Below are 24,526 nucleotides of genomic sequence, written 5' to 3' on the forward strand. Positions count from 1 at the left end.
TATATGTATGTAGATACGACAGCAATGGATGTTATTAGTCGGTTAGCTCTATTTCTATTTGGTTATTAGCCAAATTTAAAAGCCTTGGATCTATATACATATAGTGTGAGATCTTAGTCAAATAATTTTTGAATGATTTTTTAAATCAGTAATTTCGGCAACCTCAAAAACATTGTATCCTTTAAATAGCACAAGCAGCAAATTCCAATCTATCCGTATTCGTAAACTTAAGAGTGAAACTTTCTGTTTGAAATGACCGACTCAACGACTTTTCTAATTAGTGAATAACTCTCCACCAAAAAGTTGTTCAAAACGTTAAAAAGTACGTAATTCTTCTAACTGTTAACGAATGGTGGCAATACTTCTCAGTTAGTTTTTTATCTCACGAACTTATTCCAAAATCTAACAGCGGTATAGCCAAACCTTCGAGTATGTTTTCACTGCAGTCACCGTTTGTAGCAGAGAAGATCGCTAAAACATGCGAAAGTGTAAGCATCACACATGATAAAGGAAGATGCCTGCTGACTAGGTCTTCATCACCGTTGAGCATTGCTTCAATCGCCTGCACCATCAACAAACAATTTTTTTCATTTCATTCTGACCTGAAAAGAACCGTGTTTAAAGAAAATACAAAAACAACACAACTAATTGCCTTCCGAGAGCTTTTAAAACCGCAACGGATCTTAGTTAAACTAGCATTCTTAAGCATTTACAGCTCAGTTTGTGAGAAGCTTTCAAACGACCATCATCTGTAAAGTGTGTACGAGGAGAACAAAGCAAACCAAGTCTCGTTTTTATACAAAATTGACCGAACACATTTGTTTATGTTACATTTAGCCAAGCAGCTAGAGTTCCATAGTGACCAGTTAAGATTACCATACCAACTGACATTGGGCCGCCTTTACAACTTTGTTACAGCAATGAAAAGCCGGCAGCTTGCAGCGATGTCATTGACCTTTAGTAAACTCTCAAACACACCAACACAGAAATCAGTTCGCCTCAAAGCGGCAGCAGTTAGTCCAACCTCTTCGTTTGCTTTGTTGCTGGTTATGCTAATAACTTTATTGATCTTCGCTTTCGGTTCAGCGGCGGCGCAAACCGCTACAACTACGATGGACGATCGATATCTAATGGTTGAGTATTTGAATACACAGGCGGTATTAACGGACACACTCCAGCGGTATATCGAAGCACTGCAACAGAAGGTCGATGTTATAAAGAGGTGAGTGACGGCACCGGTTCATTGTATGAGATAAAACTAGTAAATTATTGAGAACTGCTGAGCACGATGATTACGTTTTTATGAAGTATTCTTTGGGTAACAACGATCGAATGCCCCAGATTCTATTGCTCGCCCCGAACTTTGCCAACTGTTTGAGACATGAAGTCGGGAACAATTGATAAGATAAAGAAACATTCTACCATAAGAATTTTATAGATCTTAGTTTGAAGTTGATCTCAATTCAATATTTTTGATAGACTCATAGAAATTACCCTTAATTTCAATGACCAAAGACTTTACTCACTTTTTCTCGCACCCACACTCATTCTCATATTTTTCATTTTCGCTTAGCAAAACAAATGAAATCAGAGCCATCAACGATGTGGCCGCCGCTGACATGCACAAATATGTGAGTAATCCCCTGAATGCGTTGACCATTCTGAAGCGCTTCACATCCGACTGGCAGATGCTGCGGCAATATGCTCACAATATTGACAGCACAACAGGTGAGTCCTTCCACTTGCATTGTCCGTTTGGCATTCCGACATGTCGACAATTCGAACGAACTTCGATTGTCAATCAATGTTAATGCAGAACGGAGATTCCTCTGTCATTGTCACCGTCAACGCAGTTTCTGCGAGTATCCAACTCACACATACACACAGCTATTGCAAATATTCTAAAAATGTCGTTGTTTTCCTCCGTTTAATGCCAACAGAAATCGTTAAAAATCTGACATTCACCAGGAAGTCGTTGAAATTCCCGAGCGAAAGTGATTTCGATGAGGCAGCCCTTAACCTGCTGCGAATTCAGGGTGTCTACCAACTGGAGCCAGAGCGTTTGGCTGTGGGTGAGGTGAACGGCATAAAGTTGGGGTAAGTCGTCGCCTACAAATCGTTGGTGCATGTAACAACAACACCAATAAAAGGGTATCTTAAAGCAATTCGCTTTCGGCATTTCTTTGAAAATGATTGCTGTTATTAGTAGACAAGTATTTGCAGCGCATTTCTTCTACCCCGCAGCGCAGCCATGTCCTGGAGCGATTGTCTGGAAATTGGTCGTAAATCAGTGCAAAATGGCGACTTTATGATTGCGAAATTTTGGATGGAAGTGGCGCTGGGGAAGTTGCCTGCTGTAGCTGGCGCGTCAATGGCGGCGGCAAATGCCACAGAAGGCATGTCCTCAACCGAGTGGCGCAGTGCGGAGTTGGAGAGTGCGCGCTTGCAGATTATGGAAGCGCTGTCTATAATCGAGTCCAATATGGGTGAGTAGATGCCGGTGAAAGTGTGTGAAACAAATTTTGCTTAAATATTTATTATTGGGTCTACAGTATATAAATTGAATTCTGACTTGATGAGTTAGATCTTACAATTCTATTAAAAAGTACGCAAATAAGTGTTTAAAGCTTCTTTCTCTCATTTCAGGTAATCTAGATAGCGCACTCGACATCATCAACACACTATTGAAGAAACATCCAAAAAATAAAAACTTGCTTAAAACCAAGACACGAGTGGAAAAAAAACTTAGAAAATCCACGAAAAAATTCAAAAAAATGTCGAAGCAGAGCAAATCAAATAAAGCGGTAAGTGCATAGGCGATCGAATTTACTGAACTTCGGGATAATTCCGAGAAACTTTTCGAATTCAGGTTTTAGGAGAAAGAAACTCAGCTAAAACCATCGATATATTTCTGGTCTAAATGGTAAAACCAAATCAATATCAATTTTTCTCCGATACCGATTAAAAAAATTCCTTAACCTCACTTTTTCATGAAACCAAAACCACCTTAATCTTGATTCACATTTACATTCAGCAAAGAACTTTAGCTCAAAAAACAAATCTAAGTGCTTTCTTCCACTTGAAAGTACTAATAGCGCTTCCATTCCCACTTTCCATTCAATACTCCAAATAAATCTCTCGCCAAAGAATAATACATAAAATTTGAACATATTTTCCTTTCTCCATTGAAGCAAACTGACAAATCTGTTGAAGAATTGCTGATTGGAGAGATTTGCCGTGCGGCAACAAACATCGACGCCGCCAGCAGCAGCGGCGCATTTAGCGGCAGCGCACCAGATTGTCGCCTGATTTACGGTAATCTGCCTGAGCTGCTGCTGCAACCACTCCAAGTGGAGCTCCTAAGCCTGGATCCCTACATCGCCATATATCACAACGTGTTGAGCGCACAGGAAATCAGCGACTTGCAACAGATTATCGCCGATGCGGATGACGGCGATGAGGCAGCTGTAGCAAAGCTACTAAAGCGCAAGAGCACCACGGAGCGCTTGCAATTGGCTACAGGGCATGCGGGACGCAGTTGGGGCGCTTGGCAAATGGAGCGTTGGACGTTCGAAGATGACGTGCACACAGCCGCGCTGCTGCCAGCGACAACAGAAATCATGGCGAATGTTCTGCTCAATGTGAGTGGCATATGGATGGGCGGAATCAAATGTGGCTAAATCAATTATGCTCTACAATTCTCATTTGCAGCTGCAAACAGCCAAGTTGGGGGGCGCTATTGTCTTTCCGCAGTTGGAATTGGGCATCACGCTGCCGACGAATGCCTTGCTTTATTGGACGCAGCTGAATGGGTACCATGAATACGATTATCGCAGCAAGCAGCATGTCTGTCCGGTGATTGTCGGCACACAACTCGGTAAGTGAATTCCAAATACCGCAGCACTTGAACTTTTGCATGTGTAAGATTGTGTTTGTCCATTTGCATTGCAGCGGCGTATACCAGCATTCAAGCCTGAGCCAAACTTCCGTATGTACTTGCATTCGTTTGTGTCCCGCAGCAAATCCCAATAGTGCCGCACTGATCCCGATCTAGTTCAATTTGCATATCATAATGTTATCGATAGAAGCACGGCCAGGACAAGACCGAAAAGACACTCGAATGATTCGAATTATTTATTATCCTAAACACTCATATTTAAAGTAACTGTACATCTGTATAAAGTCAGATTTTGTAGAGGGTACTTTCATGGTAGTAGCCATCTTGGTTAATTTGATATGTTTCAAATAGATTATAGAATAGTTTGTTATTAAAAATTTCCAAATAAAATATTTAATTTCTAATATTCCAACAAAACAAGCTACTGTGGTTCCAATATGCAACTAAGTTCTATTCACTTAGACAAAAAGTGAATAAACATTTCTTTCATTAAAAGTTGTGAACCACTGCGAATCGGAAATCTCCGAAATTGCCGTTAACTATAAAATTGCACTGGAGCCATTGACTCGAGCATTCTTACAGGGTGCGCCGATGCCCGCCATCAGAATTGTGCGAACCGTGAGAGGAGTCATTACCAGCTCTATTTTTTCAATGTAAATGCACTTCGATTACTCACTTTAGTTAATGTATGCTGTGCGCTCGCGAAGTATTGTTGTCGACTGGTTTTAAGACCTGGTTAGCTTGCTTTTATGTCACTTCAGACTAACTGTATTTTAATTGTATACTCTGTTTTGCAAAAAGCGGAGCAATTACTGTCATCACTCGGTTCTTTACATTTTCTGTACTTATACAGGGTGTGTCATCTTTTAGATCGGTATAATAACACCGTATAACTTCGACTTCTACTATTCTAACTGCGGTCCCTTTTCATCGAAAAAAATCGTAGAAACAGTTACTCTTTACATTTCATAAAGCCATTCGGTTATAACGAGTGATCCAAGTAGTGGTACTTTTTCCTTCGGTTCACGTTTTGGGCCGGTCGACTTTTTCCTGTGAGAATATGTAAAGTCTATGGGGACAATGACACTTCGATTCAGATCTTGGAGCAAACGTCGGTAGCCGCGACCAACATTTGAAATTGTATGTGTTTTTTCATTAAAAAAGTAGGAAACATCGAAATAGATCACCCTAATATATATTAAATCTAACTGCATATCTCAGATTCTCATTACAAACTACCTACGAAATTTGGAAAGCAAAAAATTCGTTCGAGATCCATAAACCGTCATTACCTAACCACAAAGTGGGCGTTTTGACCAGCATTTATGTTAAACCCATTATTAGTCGAAACAGTTGATGAAAATCGTTATTGAAAGATGTTGGATCAGCAATACGTCACTCGAAGAGTTTGCTACGGAAATATAATACATGCCTGATTCAAAAAGAGTTACAGATTTAAATCCCCCCGACTTCTTCTTGTGGGGTTATTTGAAGACCCTTCGAATTTATCAATGAAGAGCAAAGTATACAAAAGCAATCTCCGAAGTATAGATAGACGAGCACAAGATGCGCGAAAAGATTATGGAAACCACTTAACAGTTTTTTTTTTTAATTCTGTGACCCATAAAGACGGGTTCTTGGTAGATGTTTTATTCAAAATAATCCCAATTACATATATTGCTAGGCTAAATAAAATAAAAATAAACATACAAGGTGCGTTCCAAAGTAAACAGGACTTAAAAAAACAGAAAAAATGGTTTGTTCGGCAAAATCAATTTATTTTATTCAAAATAGTCTCCTTCTGCTTCAATACTGCTTTTTGCACGGTCCAAAAGCATGTCGAACGAGTTTTTTAGCTCGTTGGCCGGTATGGCCGCCAGTATGCCGGTGCAAGCCTTTCCAATGGCCTCTACGTCTACATAACGCTTTCCTTTCATGGGCAAATGCATTTTTCTGAAAAGAAAAAGGTCGCACCGTGCCATATCAGGTGAATACGGGGAGTGGTTAATCGTTAAAAGGTGATTTTGGTCAAATAATCGGTCACAAGCGTCGTTAGAATGTTGGATTCTGAGCAATTTTTGGTCGTCAGTCAATTTGTGCGGAACAAACCGTGCACACACCTTTCGTAAGCCCAAATGCTCGGTCAAAATGCGATAAATCGATGTTTTGGAGTTGTTCAATTCCATTTCCATGAATTTCAATGTTGATTTAGGCTGATTTTTGATGAATTCACGCACTGTTTCGATGGAATTTCCGGTGATCCACGGAAATGTTGATCGTCATTTATGTCCTCACGACCACTTTGAAAACGTTGAAACCGCTCGTGCACTCTGCTACGGGATAGGCAATCATCGCCACAAACTTGTTTCATCAATTAAAACGTTTCGATATAAGTTTTACCAATTTTAAAACAAAATTTAATGTTGTCTGTTTGTTCGAAGCTCATTTTCACACCGATAACACAAACATACTGACACTTAAAACGCAATAACAATCGATAAAGATAGCAGATTCTAACGCACCAGTCGATATATAGATGGCGCCACCAGTTGGCGCTAGATTCAAAAAGTCCTGTTTACTTTGGACCGCACCTTGTAAAAACCGTTTTTTCCACATTTCTCCATGTTTACATACTGACTCAAAATATGGTGCACCCTGTAAAACTATTCGATTTGTTTACTGTGAAATGTCATTTATACCTAAGCGAGCATCAATTTATTGTATGCGATTTTCAAAGTACATTTTTCTTTGGATATACCAAAATTGACTTTTTATGTGTCTTAATTAAAAAGTATATTCACTATTTGAATCAGTTTACAGATATAAATAGAAAGCTTGCATACATTTAGGCTGAGAGTACCACTATAGTTTGAAATTCGAAGATTATAACGTAGTGACTAATAAAATATGTAAATTTAAATACTGATTCTCCGTTTAAAGTGATATTAGCCAAAATCTGACAATTGACATATTATAATAATATTCCCTGTTTGATTATTAATTTTAGGACTGTTTGTAAATAACTGATTTCTCTGCGGGTATTCGCACACAGTGGAAGTATCAAAATCAATGCACGGGTGATTGAAATAATTGCATAAAATACATTCGTAATTTGTGTAAATTTTTCAGCAAAAACTTTCGAATAAGAAATTTATTATTTTAGAAACCAGAGGTCAAGTCTTACCCCACTTTATTAACTATAGCCTTGTCTCTTCCAATATAACAGCGTATTGAATGGCATCAGACTGTGTGGCTTTGCAATGAATTTTATCCTCCTGTCGTATGGAAATTTTGATACGAAAACTAAATATGAAATACCTGCGGTTTTATGCCAAATTTTAGTGAAACTGGTCCTTTACTCTGTATAGAATTGTATGGTGAGTAGTGGCTTACACCCCTAAGGTTGGCTTTATGCCATATGAGATTAAATATAAATATGTATGTAATAATATGATAGACAAAGGCACGGCAACACTAAATGTGAGTGTTAAGGTATGCGATTTCTATACCATGAACAGGGTATATTAAGTTTGCCACGAGGTTCCCTACCTTTTTAAAGAAAACACACAGAAACTTCAAATTTAATGGGGAATGTTTATTATTATTCGAAAAAAGATTCTTTAGCATTTATTTTCTGACAATTTTCTTTTCAAATATTGCCGCGGCTACGTCTCAGATGGTCCATCCATTGAGTTCAATTTTCGTTTACTCGTTCGAGCATTTTGACTAGTAACTGGCGAATGACACTGGTGATGTTTTGCTCCAGAGTCTGAGTCGAAGCGAGATTGTCCGCATAGACTTTAGACTTTACATTTTCGCACAAAAACACATGATCTTGTTGGCCAATCGACCGACCCAAAACGTGGGTCGTGCTCACCTGGCATCAAACAGTCGGTTATCATAGTGCTATAAGGTTCGCCATTGGCGATTACGTTCTCTCCGACATCATTTTTGAGGAAATATGGACCGAAGATTCCATCGGCCAACACACCAAATCGTGTTTTTTCTGGATAAATTGGCAGCCCTTGAATCTCTTCAGGTTGCCCGTCGTTCCAAATGCTGAAATTTTGGTTTCTTACAAACCCATTAAGTCAAAAGTGAGCCTAACCGTTGAACAAAATTTGGCTCGAAAACGTGGGATCTTCATGGAACTTTTCAAGAACCCATATAGTGAAGCGACGTCACAGATTGAATAACTAAAGTATGCAGCTGCTCTGCAAACTAAACGATCGGAAGCAAGTTCTTGTAACTCATATTTAGTATTTGTGAATGGCGTTATAGGTTCGGAGGACCGTTTTTTGAAGTTGTTTTGAAGACATTTATTATATTACAACGGGTGAAAATTATGTACGAATTCCTCCTTTAAACAGTAATTGAGATTACAATTCCTATTTTATAATTAAACATGTTTGTGTGTTAGAAACTGAACTTAATGCACATCATCAACGAACTTGTTTCTCATTAGTTTCTATTTATCGATTTTTATATCGTAGAGCTTCTAGTAAAATTCGATTCGAGAAGAACCAATATGTATCTAGAATTATGTTATTTGCATAATTTCCGGTTTATATTTTAACACATTTTTAATGTCTCTGTGAACCTGCTTTTGGTATAAATAAATCGTTTAGTAAATCAAAAACACAAAATACAAAAACCAAAAAACAAACCATTTATACCACAAATCATAGCTAAATGCTTCAACTCTTACTTTTTCTCAATAATTACCGCTATTAAGGCCACATCCAGATTTTTAAGTGATTGAAGCAAATTTAAAGCCCGCACATGCCGAGCCACCTGGGAAGCGCGAAGTGTGAATGTGGAAATATTAATTGCATTTGCGCTTAATTATAAGCGGCGAGAAATGTTGACAGAAACGACATTTCGTTGGAATAAAGCAGCCGTGCGGTGGCAGCTGTTGAATGACGATGTATTCAAACAAAGTCTGAACTTCGCTTCCGCTTTGCGTGGGCGAATATTTTTGCTTCATTTTTGCACCGTATTTTTATTGCTGTTCGCTCTTGTTTCAGCACATAAATATGTATGCATTGGACTGCGAGCATCGTGGCGTTTAGCTGAGCTCGCTAATTGGCGCCATAAAAACGGCATAATGCGAAATTTAACAACTTATTAGTTACGGCCGCTGCGGCACACACTGGTTTTTCAACATTTCGGAAGTGTTTTGCTCGGATTATCAGATAAGTCGCTGATAAGCGGCATGTTTGCAACCTTATGATCGATAATAAAATCAAATTGAATATTTGATTGAAAAAGTTTCGACTTTCCTACTTGAAATGAGGTTAAAAACGACGTGAGTTCTTGTAAGACACGTTTCATTTGTTGTGATTCAATTATAACCGTTTATTCTCTTGATTCTTCTTAATCGCTTTTTTTTGTTATAAAAAAATTTAGTAAATCTATGCAAGCAGATTTCCCATAAAACGATATTGAAAATTGCCCAGTCATCAGCTTCTTTGTAGATTATGGTCGAACGAAAGTATGGCCGACGATTCGAATTTAAGTGTGCTCTGCCCAATCCACAATCTGACTGAAAGACTGAAGCCCATCGCCAACAAACTGATTGGACCTTATCAGTGTGACATTAGACTTGAAAAATCTACTATCGACCAGATCCACCATGCCCCGTGAAAGGAAGATACACACCACCTCTTTGTAGATTTTAAAGCCGACTTCGACAGCCGAAAAGGAACTGCCTCTATGACGCGATGTCTGAATTTAATATCCCCGCAAAACTAATGCGGCTGGGTAAATTGACGTTGAGCAACACCAAAACGTCTGTCAGAATCGGGAAGGACCTCTCCGAGCGGTTCGATACCAAACTAGGCTTCAGACAAGGCAACTCCCTATCGGGGAACTACTTCCATCTACTGATCGAGAAAATAATTCGAGCTGCAGAGCTGAATAGAGAAGGTACAATACTTTATGGCGATGGTGTTGATATCATTGGCTTCAACAACCGTGCCGTTAGTTCTACTGGATAAGGAAGCGAAGCTTAGGGGTCTGGTTGCCTTCTTGGTACCAGCATTAACACCAACAGCAAGTACCCGCAGGGGAAAGCAGAGGAAGGGGAAGACCTTCACTCCGTTGGAAAGACCAAGTGGAATAGGACCTGGCTCCACTTGAATTTCTAATTAGCGCCAAACAGCGAAAAGGAAGAAGGAAAAGGAAGAAGTTAGAGAATATCTAATCACTTGGCCAAGTGAAGGTCTAACTCTCCATCCACTTTAAAAATCATATGCAGAACTTTACAAATTGTTACGTCGAGATCTTAAATTGAAAGCGTACAAAATAAAGCTTGTGAAAGAACTGAAGCCGTTCGACCTTCCCAAGCGACATCGCTTGGATCTTGAAAAGTTCCATTTCCGGGGGATGGGTATGTAAATAAGCAAAACAGCTGTCATCTCATTAAAAAAACAAATTTCTTTAAAAATGATGTCGATGAGTACGTAACCGTCAATGGCGACCGTTATTGCGCTCGGCGACATTTTGTTTTAACAAGACGGCGCCACTTCCCACACATCGCATCAATCAATGGATTTATTGAGCAGATAATTTCAAGTTTTGAGCCGGTCGATTGGCCACCAAGATCGTGTGATATCACACCGTTAGACTTTTTCTTGTGGGAATATGTAAAGTCTAAAGACTATACGGACAATTCCGCTTCGATTTAGGCCTTTCACCAAAACATCTCGCGAGTTATCAGTCGAAAGTCCGGACGAGTCATTGAAAATTGGACTCAATAGATGGACTATTTGAGACGTAGCCGCTGCCAACATCTTCAAGAATGCTCTTTCGATAATAAACATTTCCCATTGGTCTTTCTTTAAAAAAAGGGGACGGTCGAAATGGATCAAAGCAACTCACATATAATCCTCGTTAACTCGTTAGCCAAAAAAGCGCTCGGTTAGATTCCGACTCTCGCCCATATATATCGTGCTAATCGGCCAATTAAAAACATTAATACAAACAAGTTTATTTGATTTCAAAATAATGTCGTCATGCTCTAATTTTTGACCACTTCAACTTTTATCTGTGCATTTGGTTGATGTCAAAATCAAGATTTCTCTCCGCAATTAACTTTTGTACCGTTATTTATGGTATCACCTCTAACTGCATTCTACTTTTAGTACAATCAAAATGGTATCAGAAGCACAACATTATATAATGTGGTTACCTTCGAATATATATACATATATACATACATACAACTTTACATACATACGAATACCTACATGTATACATATATACATACATATATGTACATATATCAATATTTCCATAATTAAGAATTGTTTTTCGGCAAAAAGCTTTCATAACTTATGATGCTACGAAACAAGTTTGGACAAAATTCAAACTCGAGCACACGCGCTGACGCCTCATCTGCATAACTGTTTTCAATTCAAGAACCAAGCACTACATATGTATGTCATGAATGTATATTTGTATATACATGTGTATGTTTGTGTCTCATTCGATTAACTATGTTTTACTCGCTTGATAATGGCCCGAAAACGCCACTTTACGAGCGTTTTTTAGGTTATCAACGCATTACCGTTAGCTTCTCCCATATAAGCGTCACTCTAAACTCTTTACTTTAATTTATGCTTTAATTAATTAGCTTAGGTTAATAAAACACAGCTTTAATGGCCAATCAATCGCCTTCATGTCACCTTGTGCGGCCTCTCTCTACTTTCTGTCATTATATGAGATTTGTGTATTCGAATGTTAGCTGAATTTTTGAAACCTCATTCGAAGTTGGCGCACAAACACACAGCTGATCGTAACCGGCACCTGCTTGATAACCGTGTGTTATTTTAAACCTGCGAAACTGCCGCCAAAAGCGGAGTAAACAATGGATATACATCAACTATCACCAAGTCAACGCTTTCGCATACTCATTAGACTGACTGACGCTCAATGAAACTTGAATAGACGCCTTAACCCTACGGTGGTGACGCGGGCCAAAGTGCGTAGGAAGAAGTGTTATCAAATAAAGTTGACTGTGCACCTTTTGTGAGCGTGGGGAAAAATGCGCGTTGATAATTAAGTTATTAATTTAAATTAAAAATTAATTTGTTTTTAATTAGATTAATGCTTTTTTTCAACGTTAAACTAATTTTGGTGAATTATATGTAAATTTATATTTTATGATAAGCATACCACAAACCATAGAGAGACATATCATAGCAGATTTTTTCTTGTTGTTAATAATTTTCATACCCTGAAAAGAATGTACTAAGTTTGCCACGAAGTTACGCCCAAAAAGAAAACTTTGGAGACCCTAAAAAGTACATTTAGTTATAAATACGCTGAAACTGACGAGCTGAGTCGATTTAGCCAGGTCTGTCTGTCAGTCTGTATACACTTGAACTTCTTCCTCGTCATTTCAAGTGTAACCAGGTGCTTCTCCACCTAGTCTTTCCAACAGAGTGGGTGTCTTCCTCTTCCTCTACTTCCTCCGTCGAGTACTACGTCGAATACTTTCAGAGCTGGAGTGTTTTCATCCATACCGACGACATGACCTATCCAGCTTAGCTGTGTCTCTTAATTCACTGTACTATGTCAATGTCGAAGTATATCTCGTACAGCTCATTGTTCCATCGATTGCGATACTCGCCGTTGCCAACGCGCAATAGACCTAAATCTTCCGCTGAACCTTTCTCTCGAAAACTCGTAACGCCGACTCATCAGATGTTGTCATACGCGAACTAGCCACTTTTTATCGATCTGAAATTTTACATGTATGTACTTTTCTCTCTAAAATGCTGCTTATTCCCCGGAAACTGACCGATTAAAATGATGATACAGATCTTAATGAAATATCTCTTTTCCTTACTAAGCGTCATTAATTCGACTCGAAGGCTGTTTATATCAAGCAACGTTGTTAGTAAGAACTTAATTACATTAAAGGGGTAAGATAGTCGTAAAGTTCAGGAAGTAAAAAATATTAAGAAAACAAAGGTATATTTGTAACCATAAGAAATTGTACGAATCGTCAAACCTTCGAAGGCTTAATGAGGCTGTATATAGTTCCATTCAAAACGGCGCGCTTTGATGGTAAATATAACACAAATGAGCCTTGATAAAAAATAATGTTTTGTAGAAGCCAGCGAACAATTTAAATCAAATAAAAACATCACAATAAATATCAGCACATTTCTGTTCGAATGCATTTTTCAAATCGATGTGTACATACATATGTACATATGTACATACTTACATAATTTGTACACTATATGTACATATGTATATAAATATCTCCGCAAACTATACAAACATGGCCACGTGTGCGCGTGCAAATTGCAATTGACACCCCTCCTTGCAGCGCTTTGCCCATTGCTTTTGCGATTCAATGCCTTGCTGACATTCCCATTGTAGTTGACATTTAATTAAAAGCTCATATATTCATATTATAAATATCTCAGCGCATTCTTGATTTTCCCTATTGTAAAACACGCTTATCAATAGTCCGACATACACACATGCACACAACTTACGTGTAGAAATGTAGAATGCATCGGAATATAATTGAGATCGCAAGTGCTCAGACGAATTTCGCTGCATGCAAACGAACTGAGCAGATCGGAAGGGCCTAAAAACGAGCGAAGATAGCTTATAACACCCAACACGCGTTTGAGAGATGCTAACTAGTGAAGTTGTCATTGTTGAAATAGAAAGATGTCCAAAACTTTCGGCAGCAGCTAAAAACCGCTTTCGGGGTTTACAGATTCAAATCATACATTAGCAACTGAGTACGCTATAGAGACCAAAATGGAAGCTCAAAGCAGCCTGCTTTACATATCAGATATTGGTCCTTCCTTTCGCTTTTTTCAAAGCTCATCAGAGGATTTGAAAACATTTTGCATACTGTGGTCTGTTCTATTATGCATTTTCTCTTCTCTTTCTCTTTCAGTTTTCAGTTTTTTACATTTATCCGATCTTAAAGCACAAAATATCCAGTCGGGTATTGTATCGGGTATAAAAATATGCAGAGTATGTATATGCCTTTAGAAATAGATTTACAATAATATGCCACTCTAGTAATGAATTGCTACAAAGCGACGCGGAAGCCCGCACTGATGGACCGCAAACCAAAGCGCTCGTATCGAGTTGCGACATTGACCTAGTCGAGTTCTGCTCTTAGCTGCTCTTGGTGCATACAAACGGGAGCCAGCGAGTTATCATGAGCTTGCTTAATTAGTTCACTGCTTTCGGTCGCTCGACGCAGCATAAGAAGTACCGTTGGGTTTATACTATTTAATTATGTAAGCGAGTGACTGTGTGCTGTGCGACTCGCAGGCGGGTTAAACGACGCGAATATAACAGAATAATTTAATTTGTATCATAAGTGCTGCTGCCGGACAGACGAACGCGATTGCCTTTTAGCATACAAAATGAAACAAAAACGAAATAATTAAATGCAAAATACACAACTGAAATGAAGATGTTGAGCTACTCACGGCGGCAGTGGAAGCGCGTCAAAAGCCTTGCTGAAATCTCGCCAACAATGGACTAGTTGTGTTTCTAACGCGACGCCGTCAAGTTCACACAAATCGCGCAGCTCAAGTAGCGAATTCTGCGACGCGCCCGAACTTCCATCGTACACGCCCAGCTTTCGGTGCGCACGAGTAACGGCCCAAGTGGCAAGATCAACTCTGTGAACAAAAAGTGCTAAATTGCAAATTCTGCGAATGTTCGAATGAGCTGCTCAGCATTCCAGTGAATCCAGAGCAAGCGCTGAGGAACGCAAAAAAAACATACAGAAAAGTGCAATTTCTAAAAATTAATAATAAAAAATAATAAATAAAAAATATAAATACATAAAGTTAACTCAAAATTATTCTGAAAAAAAGTATAAAAGCATCTGAATATTTTAAACAAAGACTTCAAGCATTAAAGCAACACAAAATGTCCAAAATGCGTTGGAAAGGTGCAAGCCTTCTATGCGTCGTTGTCAGCCTGCTGTCCACTTGCAGCGCTCAAATTGATTACTTCTCATCCATTTCCGGCTTAGAGAATTTGCTCCGCACCGAGGAGTATCTGCTGCAAAGCTTCCGAGAATACGTGCGCGCCAGCAAGCATCAACTGCAGACACTGGAGAGGTAAGCAGCTTCGGGCCGGGCGTGCAAAATTCTAGCATTAGCATATTGCTAAAAAGCAATAACCAATGTTTCTGGCTCGGTGTGCACGTGTGTGTGTGTTAGAGTGTGTCTGTGCAAGCGACGACGCTTGAGTCTTGCTAATAAATAAGCGCTAATTTATTATCCTGATTTATCATGTTTTATGAAATATGGACAATAAAGTATGTATAACATCGAGTTTGACAAGTTCGTTAAGTGTTCACGCAATAGTGAGTTCTGAACAGCACTCGCATAAAACCCAACCGACTGTACAAAGACAGCAAAGCAGTTTTCGAGTTGTGCTAATATCTATTTGTCCCATGTTTATTATTTCTATAACTATTAAATTTGCTTTTAATTTTATGCGTGTTTTTCTGGTTTTTGGACGCATCGAAAGTTTGAGCTTCGAAAATAATCAGCAGGCCAGTGGGAATGGGCGATTTCGTGCAAAGGGGTTTCCATATTCATACGTGTATAATATTATTTATAATATACTACTATGCACAAAAAATAGTGAGACTTTGTTCATAATTTTAAAATTTTTTATTTTCTTTTTTTCCAACCTTATGTCTCTCCAATACCTTTGTGCCAACCTTTTTTTCCATTCCACGAAACAGTTGTTAATATAAATTTCCGGAAAAGCCTTCAATACGCTTAGCGATTCCCATTTAATATCTTCAACAGACTCTCGGTTCGGACGTTTTCCCCGAAGCGGTCGTTTGAGTTTGCTAAATGGCCAGAAGTCACACGGAGCTAAATTAGACGAATACGGTGGTTGCGGCACAATTTTGCTTGAAAATTTGGTGAAAAACTCACGAAGAATCAATGCAATAAACGACGGTGCATTATCACGGTGCAAACACCAAGAGTTGGCGACCCATAATTCCGAGTTATTTTTACGAAAAGCTTCGCGTAAATGACGCATAACACACAAATAGTATTCCTTGTTCACAGTTTGGCCGGTCGGAAGGATCGGAAATTCGGAGTGCACCCCACCCATACGAAGAAAACTGTCAACGTAACTATATTTTTGATCTGCTTTGATGTTGTTTTTTCGGCTTCGGCTTATCTTTGCCACGACATTCGGCTGACTGATCGTTTGTTTCCGGGTCGTAAGCAAAGATGCAAAACTCTTTACCAGTAATGGTACGTTTGATGACATACTGGTAGTCGCAAAGCATTGTATCTCAGACATTAATGCGACGCTGTTTTTCGAAAAAGTGATTTAAGACCAACCGTGTTTTTACTTTTCTTAAGCCCAAATGATCTTTAAAAAGGGTTTTCATTGATCCTTCCGATATTCCAACGAGGCCAGTAAGACCTCTGACTGTTAATCGTCGATTCTCAATTGACGTGTTGATCATTTGTCCTGGGCGTGGTTCACGAACCAGAAGAATTGAGAAGCACTTTTCCAACATTCTGATCGTTTCGACACCAGAAATCTGATTCCGCACGCAAAATTGAAAGGAACTTTTTTGTTGAATAATTTCACTCATCATCAAAACCGAATGCACTTTATGTACCTTCGGAAAGACAAGTACTAACCACTAATGATTATTTTGTGAGGTGACATTTGGCACAGATGTCACTGACAGACATACCAGCCTAGAAAAAAAATACAATATTCCGACTATTTTTTGTCCACGGTAGTATAGTATATAATTTCCAGATTTATTCGACAAATGGAGGGTCCAACAAGATCTAAAGTTTCATGTTGGAAATACTCTATAGTGCAGATCGAACACCGCACTTTACTGAAAATATTTGCACTCACTCTCTTCGATACGAAAATATAATATAAACATCTTCTGCACAAAAGCTTGTCAAAATCGATATAATTTTTTTTAAAAGACCACGTCCTCGTCGCCATGATTTCTACCCTTGTGGTCACTTCAAAAATAACACAATGTTAGACTCCTGATTAGTACAAATCTCAAGAAACTGCAAAATTAAGCCATAAAATGAAGGCTACTCAAACATCAGGGTCAATTTTTCTCTAATGTTTTAACTTTATCGAATATTTTTAAAAACAAATTTCAGTTTTTAATTATTTGTTGCTTCACGTGATAGAATAGATAGATATTTCAAGTAAATATATATCTGTATCTATGTATATATAATGCTTTCACAATAATAGGTTATATTTTAACTATTCTTTACTGAGGAATAAGTCAGTCTGTCAAATCAGAAATACTAAATATTTCGATCATGTTTCGATTGACCATTTGACCGAACTGAAATTAGAAAAAATAAAACTGAAGTGTGGGAATGTCATAAAACGACAAGAGGCTCTTAAAAGAACCATTATTTGAAACCTCAATTGATATCAGTCTTTACTAAGCAAATTCGTTAATTTGAAGAGCAAAAAGCTCACGACTACGTATCCCTCTACTCGCACGCGGCCTTGTACTATGAACAGAGATGAAATTCGCAATGATCATGAACAAACGATGAACCGACTGCGCATCTGCATAATAATACAAATGCGAAACTAACTAGCTGAAAATAAATAACGATGAAACGGCGAACAGAGAAATGTTTGAATTTCAAATGAAGATTTCTTCAAACCGGTAACACTGACGTTAAACATCAAATTATTACGTTGAATAATAAAATTTGAATGTTTAATAAGTTAGACACTGGCCGTCGGCCGTCGGCACGTTTTGCGAATGCCTTAAAAGCCTATCTCATTAACACACCTACCTACACGGCGGACACGTCGTAAGACAACTGATACCGAAGTCACTGATAGGCAAGTTGATGCTAATCGATAAGAATAACAAAAGTGAAGCCGACAATATATACAATAGTTCAAGTTTACAGTGTGAGGAGAGAGCCGCTTTGCTATGAGAAGCATAGGCAGTTTGAATAGCACTGGAAATGTTTGTTCAGTTCATTGACTGAATGATTATGGAAAGCTTCTTCTGAAAGCCTATAATATAATACAATCTGCGCTTGATTTATTAGGGCATCAAGATTTATCATAAACGAATATATGGAAATTCACATATACGGACGGAAATTAGTGAATGTAATCGCCAATGTAATGCTCTAGGCAATTTTTTGTTTAGACTTCTTCTTTATTGGCGTGGACACCGGTTATAGCCGAACCCGCACCAGTCATTCTTCCTTTTCGTTGTTTGGCGCTAATTGGAGTTTTCAAGTGTAGCCAGATCCTCCTCCACTTGGGCTTTCCAACCAACCGTTGAAGGTCTTCTTCTTCTTCTGCTTCCTCCGGCGGGTACCGCGTCGAATATTCTCAGAGGTGGACTGTTTTCATCCATTCGGACGACAACGCCTTTTAGCTTAGATTGAGCTGCTAACAAAGCTTCACTATACCAACCATATGCCTGTTGTAGTTGCGTTACCTTTTCTATAAATTGCACCGAAGTTAATGTTCCAAAATAAATGTTAATGGGTCAAAATTAGGTAATGACTCAATGATTTCGTAAACTGTACTTCGCTTCCATTCACGTTTCGTCGTTGTTCCCAATGGTGGTAACCCTATATTTCATGTTTTGAAGTCGTACAAATTGCCGCCTGACCAACGATTGTGTCATTAAATGGAATATTATAACCACTTACTTGCATGCCTCACCTGAACTGCCACAAGATCACTCACAGACTTGGCAAGTCCCGAAATCATATCGCGCATTTCGTCCATTTGCTTTTGCATAGAAGACATTTCACCGCTTTGAAGGTCGCACGAATGTACATACATATGTAGGAGGAATATTTATAGGGCATCCACGTACACTCTATCGACAACAAGAACAACACGATAGAGTATACGTGGATGTACCATAAATATTGAGCCCGAAAACCTTTCAGATGCATTTCAAAACGCGCAAAGAATTTAGGTCTTGGATATTGAACACCGAACTAAAACTTCAGCTGAGAAACAAGGGCTTTAATTATCTTTCGCACTGCCACCCCACAGGATATTCAAATGTTCCACAGCAGCCACCACCGAATAAGCCAGAATTTTTTTGGGTCAAAATAATTCTCTCGCACATTCACGGTTACACGGTTGTTAGAATTGAAAAAAAAAATTGTTGCCTTTGATTTTTTTGTCATAGCTTATTTCGATTACTTATTTTGTTCGTGTTTTCGTCTTTTATTCATTGGGACTTTTTCCGTTACCATGGACAACTCTCCGCTGCCTCTATTTGTGATATTATCTTATGTTGTCATTGGTGCCGAAGTAGCACCTGTTGGCATGAGTTAGTTGGCACAGATTGTGGGGTCTCCATTTTTGTGGATTGTTCAGAGCACACTTAAATTCTAATCGTCGAGGATGCTTTCGTCCGACCATATTCTACAAGAAAGCTGATGCATGGTCCGTATCAGTTCTTCGCCACCTTGTTTGAGTAGCTCGGCGGCAATCCCTAGGGCCCCGCCGCTTTGTTGTTCTTAAGACGGGTGATTGCTATTCGAACTTCTTCTTGGTCGGGAAATGAAACGTCTGCTTCATCGTCATCGTTTGGGCAGTTGTTTCGTAGCACCCTTAAAAAGAACTTGGCATATCGAGCAATGTCCCAAACTTTCAAACCTTTTTAAAAGTATTGAAGCCCAACTTAAGCACCCTTTTCAGTCCATCCCCTAAGCGGAGGGATGGTTTAATGGCGCTGTTGTTGTAGAAGCGGCAGAATTCTACCGAGTTGACACTCCTTGGTAGGAGAATATCGGCGTCCTTTCCGGTTGTGTAGACCAGACTGTCTTGGGAACGTTAGCCAGGCGCTAGATGAAGCTGGCAGCAAAGTTCACTTCATTTTTTCACTTTTTTTCAAAATAAAGGTTTAAGGTCTCGATAACTTACAAAAATTTTAATAACTTGAATATCATTTCAGTGAACTGCATCGCATCGAAATGGAATATGCGCAGGCGGCCCGTAATACCGAAAATTATTTAACCAATCCCGTCAATGTTTACCGCTTAATGAAGCGCCTAACCACCGATTGGACGATTTATGAGGAGCGCGTGCAGTCAGATGAGGCTGCGAGCAGTAAGTAAACTAAATTTTGTCCATAACATTCGAAAAGGTGTAACTTCATCCTAAAATAATACTTTCGTTCACCAGCATTCCTGCGACAAATGGTTGAGTTTCGGGAAACACTGAGTTTCCCAAGTGGGGAAGACTTCAAAGCATCCGCGGCTGCTTTGGCGCGTCTGCAGGAGACATATCACCTAGATACGGCGCAAATAGCAGGCGGTTTCTTAAATGGCGTCAAATATGGGTGAGTGTTGGTAGGGTTTTTGACCTTAGACTACTTAGTCCACTTTCTGAAGTAGTTTTCCAACTTTCTTATTTGTTTCGGTTTCGTCTGTTATTACTTTTTTTCAGAACAAGCATGACCTGGCAGGACTGTTTTGTTCTGGGTAAGCAACTGTTTCATTTGGAGGAATACAATCATACGAAATTGTGGTTAAAGGAATCCATGCAACGACTGAGTCGCGAACCGTATTACAAAGACCCACACACACTCGAGTATGTGGAGGATGTCGCAAAGAGTTTACTCAATTTAGGTAAGCTATTTCCAAAATACTCTTTCTACATTTCTCGAAAAGTGTTCTGATTTGGTTTAATAATTTTGATACCTCGCAGGCGATTTAGAAACTGCACTCAAGCTCTCAGATGACGTGTTGAGCCTTGATCCCACACGCGCAACCGCTTCATATGTGAGAAACACAATACTCAGTCCGGTTGGCGAGCGGAAACCAACGCTAACCACAAGTCTCTCGTACTACCACGTAAGTAGACCAACTCTAACTCAATTTAATGGATTACAGCTTAACACACAAACTGCTCTCCGCTTTCCTACACTTAGCAAACCGAGGAATTTGAAACGTATAAGAAAGTGTGTCGCGGCGAAATCACTGCATCGCCCACGCAATTGCGTCCGCTGCGCTGTCGTTACGAAAGCAATAATCATCCTTATCGCCTTATCGCCCCCTTCAAAGTGGAGGAGCACAGCCTGGATCCACTCGTGTTGACATTACACGATTTTATCGACGACACCAAGATTGAAACCATCAAATATTTGGCCACGCCCTACATGCAACGCTCCACCGTACGCGATGTGGTCACTATGTCCAAAGCTACCGACTTCCGCATCAGCAAGAACGCTTGGCTGGCCTATCAGGAGCACACTTACATGCAGGATATGTTGCGTGATTTGCACGACATCACTGGCCTCGATGTGACGCGCTGCGAGAAATTACAGGTCGCCAACTACGGACTGGGCGGCCACTATGAGCCGCACTGGGACTTTTATTTGGTAAGCACACACGCATGCCCATATTGAGTTGAGTTAGTTAGTACATCTATGGGTTTCTTTATTTATTTTCGCTGCGCTTTCAGGACACCGAACGTCTGCCGGAGGGACTAGGTAATCGCATTGCCACCGCCATATTTTATGTAAGCCTGTTTAATATTCCCTATAAATTCTTAAAAAAAACTATTTTTACCAAACTCCAGCTCTCCGAAGTCGAACAGGGTGGCGCTACTGCCTTCCCCAATTTGAATTTCGCCATTAAGCCCAAGAAGGGCAATGTGCTGTTCTGGTACAATTTACACCGGTCATTGGAGGGCGATTACCGCACGAGGCACGCAGCCTGTCCGGTGTTGAAGGGCTCTAAGTGGAGTGAGTATAAGAATATAACACTTGTAGTTTAATATTTTACAAAGCGATAATTATAGTCGGCAATGTCTGGATCAACGCCATAACGCAGCCATTCACCCGGCCCTGCCTGCTGCATAAGGACGATGCCATTTCCAAACCATACTCCACAATAGTATAGAACTTAAAAGTTTCCATATTTATTTCCTATTTTTAGTCGCTGTGAATATATTTATGTATATTTGTAAATATTTTGTATACACTAAATTAATGAAAACCTCGTTTTATATAAACTTAAAGTTGCATTTCTTTTAAGTGTCCTTCTGTTGGTTATGCTAAGCCTAATACGCCACTATGAATATTAGACCGGAGTCGATAGTTAATAAAATTAAAAAAATCATAGTCGGATATAAAAAATAACAGAATTAAAAAAACAAAATATTTTGACGTGAGAATGATGAGCCACATTTCATTTTCAGTGAGCAGCGGTTGGTTCAAATAATCACTATTGAGATATAATTAATTCTTACAAATTATACTTATGTATAATCACAATGAGGATAGTATTTCCCACAGATGCAATAAAATAATGCTATTTTTATGTAACCTTTCATAAAATGTAAAAAATTTTGGCAAACAAACGAATTATCAAGGTTTTCATGACGCTGCGTTAATGTGACGGTAATTTAATTACACATTCTTACATATATGTACATATGTATATACACACAGTCGTAATTTACTGATTTAATTATTGGTCATTGACCAAACTGACCACAGAGCCATATAATGACGCGGTGCCGTAGAACTGGTCTCAAATTAAATCCAACATGCAAAGCAGGACATGCAGGCAAGGAGTTTTCACAAGATACTAACCACATTTCCCAAGAAACATACTTATCTTTCTAAATAACGGCTTCGTACAAAAGTCCGTTTGCTGGATCTTCTGATAGATGATTTTTCAGGTAAAACACATTGTTTTACTAAGCAGGATGTTCGTAAGCCGTATAATAAAAAACAATAACAAACATGCAATACAATACATTATAAAAAAACACATGCGAGCTAAAATTTATAAACCATATCTGCCACAAAAAAGCCGTTCATAATAGTTCTCTGTAACCAAATTTTAGCTTTGTGCTTAATATTGGTTTCCGTTTGCAGCGAAAATGTTTTGGGTAGAGGTCTTCAATAAGCGAAGTCAACAACCAAACTTTGAGAAGCTTCCACACATATATGGAACAATTTGCTAAAATCACCACAATGATTTTATAATAGAAATACAGAAAATTTAAAAAAATAACCAATTTAATATCGTACGCTAGCTCTAAGACTACAATTAGTATATATTATCAATTAAATAAATTGCTTCACTATCACTGCCGCAGATTAGCTTCGTGCCGCTTGCGTCAAATGTATTGATAGATTTGCGCAAATTGGAAATTAAGCATGTAACATTAATACGATTCTTTGCGCGCTCGCCATTTAACCAGGGATTAACGTTTTCAGCTACCGGTTTTTCCATATTTGTAATGCTCATATTAGATTGCTGTTGCCACAACCATAATTCGCCACACTCTGAGGCTGTGAAGAGTTTCGAAGGTTCTCTATGATGAAACCCGATTTCTGTTATGGCGCTCTTGTGTGCACTCAAGTAGGATGCCGGATAGCCTGGTTGACGAAGATCCCATACGGTTATGGAGCCCTCCTCCGATCCGGCTAGTACGATATGCGGTTGGGTGGGATGTGAGGTGAGTGCAGATACATAGTTAGGCCGTCTCTCATCCTCGCACGATGTCATGAAAGCCGTAACAGCTACCTCCTCATCAGTTGCTCTTGTATCGAACATGCGTATGACACCCATGCGATTTGCAGTAAGCACCTCATGCGGATTTACATATTTAACAGCTGTTAGTGCAATGCTGTCAGCTTCAAGAGTACGCCGTATTTGATTGACATCATTAGCACTGATAATATTCAATCGACCATCTTCCCCAATTGTGGCTATCTCTCTTTCATATACCGATACGGCCGTACATGGCGCCGCATCTCCGCTTGCGTTAAATTTGTGCAGGACCTCACTTTGGGCGTTTTGTTGCAAAATATCATCTTCAACCGCACGCTTAATTTCAACTATTGTTATGCGACCTGGAAGCAATAATTTTGTAAGAGGTAAGAAGATAGTGAGATATAAATATACTTACCATCAGAGCTACTGACGACAGCCAAATCGATAGTAATGAATTCGATACCCGTAATGTCACTATCAAAAGATTGTTTGTCACTACAGCGCGGCACAAATTCATTGTAGTCATCGGCATATTGATTCTGCTGTAAACGCCACAAACGCACAAAATTTGAAGGCATATCCCAGCTGCCGGTTAGGAAACGTTCGCTTGCTTGCAAATTATCTGGAAGCCAGCGTGTTTTGGATATTTTTTCCGAAACAAAAAATGTATTCATTCTTGTGTCCATTGCAATATTAATATGTTAAGTTAATTTAAATGGGCTTTCTTATTAAAATAATATTCCTCAAATTGGACAGACCGGTTTAATTTGACTGAGGTTAAATCGGTGACAGCAAAACAGCTGTTTGAACAAAGGGTGACACAAATCTTTTGTTTTGTAAAACTGTTCCCATTGCTGGTGTGGCCAAACTTGTAAATTACGGAGAAAGTCGGGTTACGTTTTTAGCAATTTTAACTATTTTTATAATTTGTATTATTAACCAATTCAATTTGCTTAAGAATAGCATGGCGTTTTGATATATATATATTACTATATTTATTAAATGTTGTTAAGATTAATGAAAACATTGACGGATCGACAGCACTGAATAAATTTGCGCGCGAAAATGGCTTAGATCCAAT

At 39.0% G+C, this 24,526-nt stretch overlaps 3 protein-coding genes across 3 annotated transcripts; 2 read left to right on the forward strand and 1 right to left on the reverse strand.

Annotated features, from left to right (window-relative positions):
* Positions 1–1,130: 1,130 nt before the first annotated feature.
* Positions 1,131–4,142, forward strand: LOC126767607 (prolyl 4-hydroxylase subunit alpha-2). Its single transcript, XM_050485058.1, has 8 exons — positions 1,131–1,222; positions 1,574–1,728; positions 1,941–2,097; positions 2,245–2,486; positions 2,647–2,804; positions 3,192–3,641; positions 3,712–3,877; positions 3,952–4,142. The coding sequence occupies exons 1-8, from the start codon at positions 1,131–1,133 to the stop codon at positions 3,975–3,977; spliced, it is 1,446 nt and encodes a 481-aa protein (XP_050341015.1). The 3' UTR covers positions 3,978–4,142.
* Positions 4,143–14,037: 9,895 nt separating this feature from the next.
* Positions 14,038–21,955, forward strand: LOC126767603 (prolyl 4-hydroxylase subunit alpha-2). The gene is made up of 9 exons (XM_050485054.1): positions 14,038–15,018; positions 19,887–20,041; positions 20,117–20,273; positions 20,381–20,562; positions 20,642–20,787; positions 20,865–21,314; positions 21,398–21,454; positions 21,515–21,680; positions 21,737–21,955. Exons 1-9 carry the CDS (start codon positions 14,825–14,827, stop codon positions 21,835–21,837), a joined length of 1,608 nt encoding a protein of 535 aa, XP_050341011.1. The 5' UTR covers positions 14,038–14,824; the 3' UTR covers positions 21,838–21,955.
* Positions 21,956–22,946: 991 nt separating this feature from the next.
* LOC126767610 (nucleoporin Nup43) lies at positions 22,947–24,227 on the reverse strand. Its single transcript, XM_050485065.1, has 2 exons — positions 23,861–24,227; positions 22,947–23,804 (listed from the first exon to the last, which is right to left on the reverse strand). The coding sequence occupies exons 1-2, from the start codon at positions 24,129–24,131 to the stop codon at positions 22,996–22,998; spliced, it is 1,080 nt and encodes a 359-aa protein (XP_050341022.1). The 5' UTR covers positions 24,132–24,227; the 3' UTR covers positions 22,947–22,995.
* Between the last annotated feature and the right edge of the window lie 299 nt (positions 24,228–24,526).

Source organism: Bactrocera neohumeralis, chromosome 2 (assembly GCF_024586455.1).
Source record: "Bactrocera neohumeralis isolate Rockhampton chromosome 2, APGP_CSIRO_Bneo_wtdbg2-racon-allhic-juicebox.fasta_v2, whole genome shotgun sequence".
NCBI lineage: Eukaryota > Metazoa > Arthropoda > Insecta > Diptera > Tephritidae > Bactrocera > Bactrocera neohumeralis.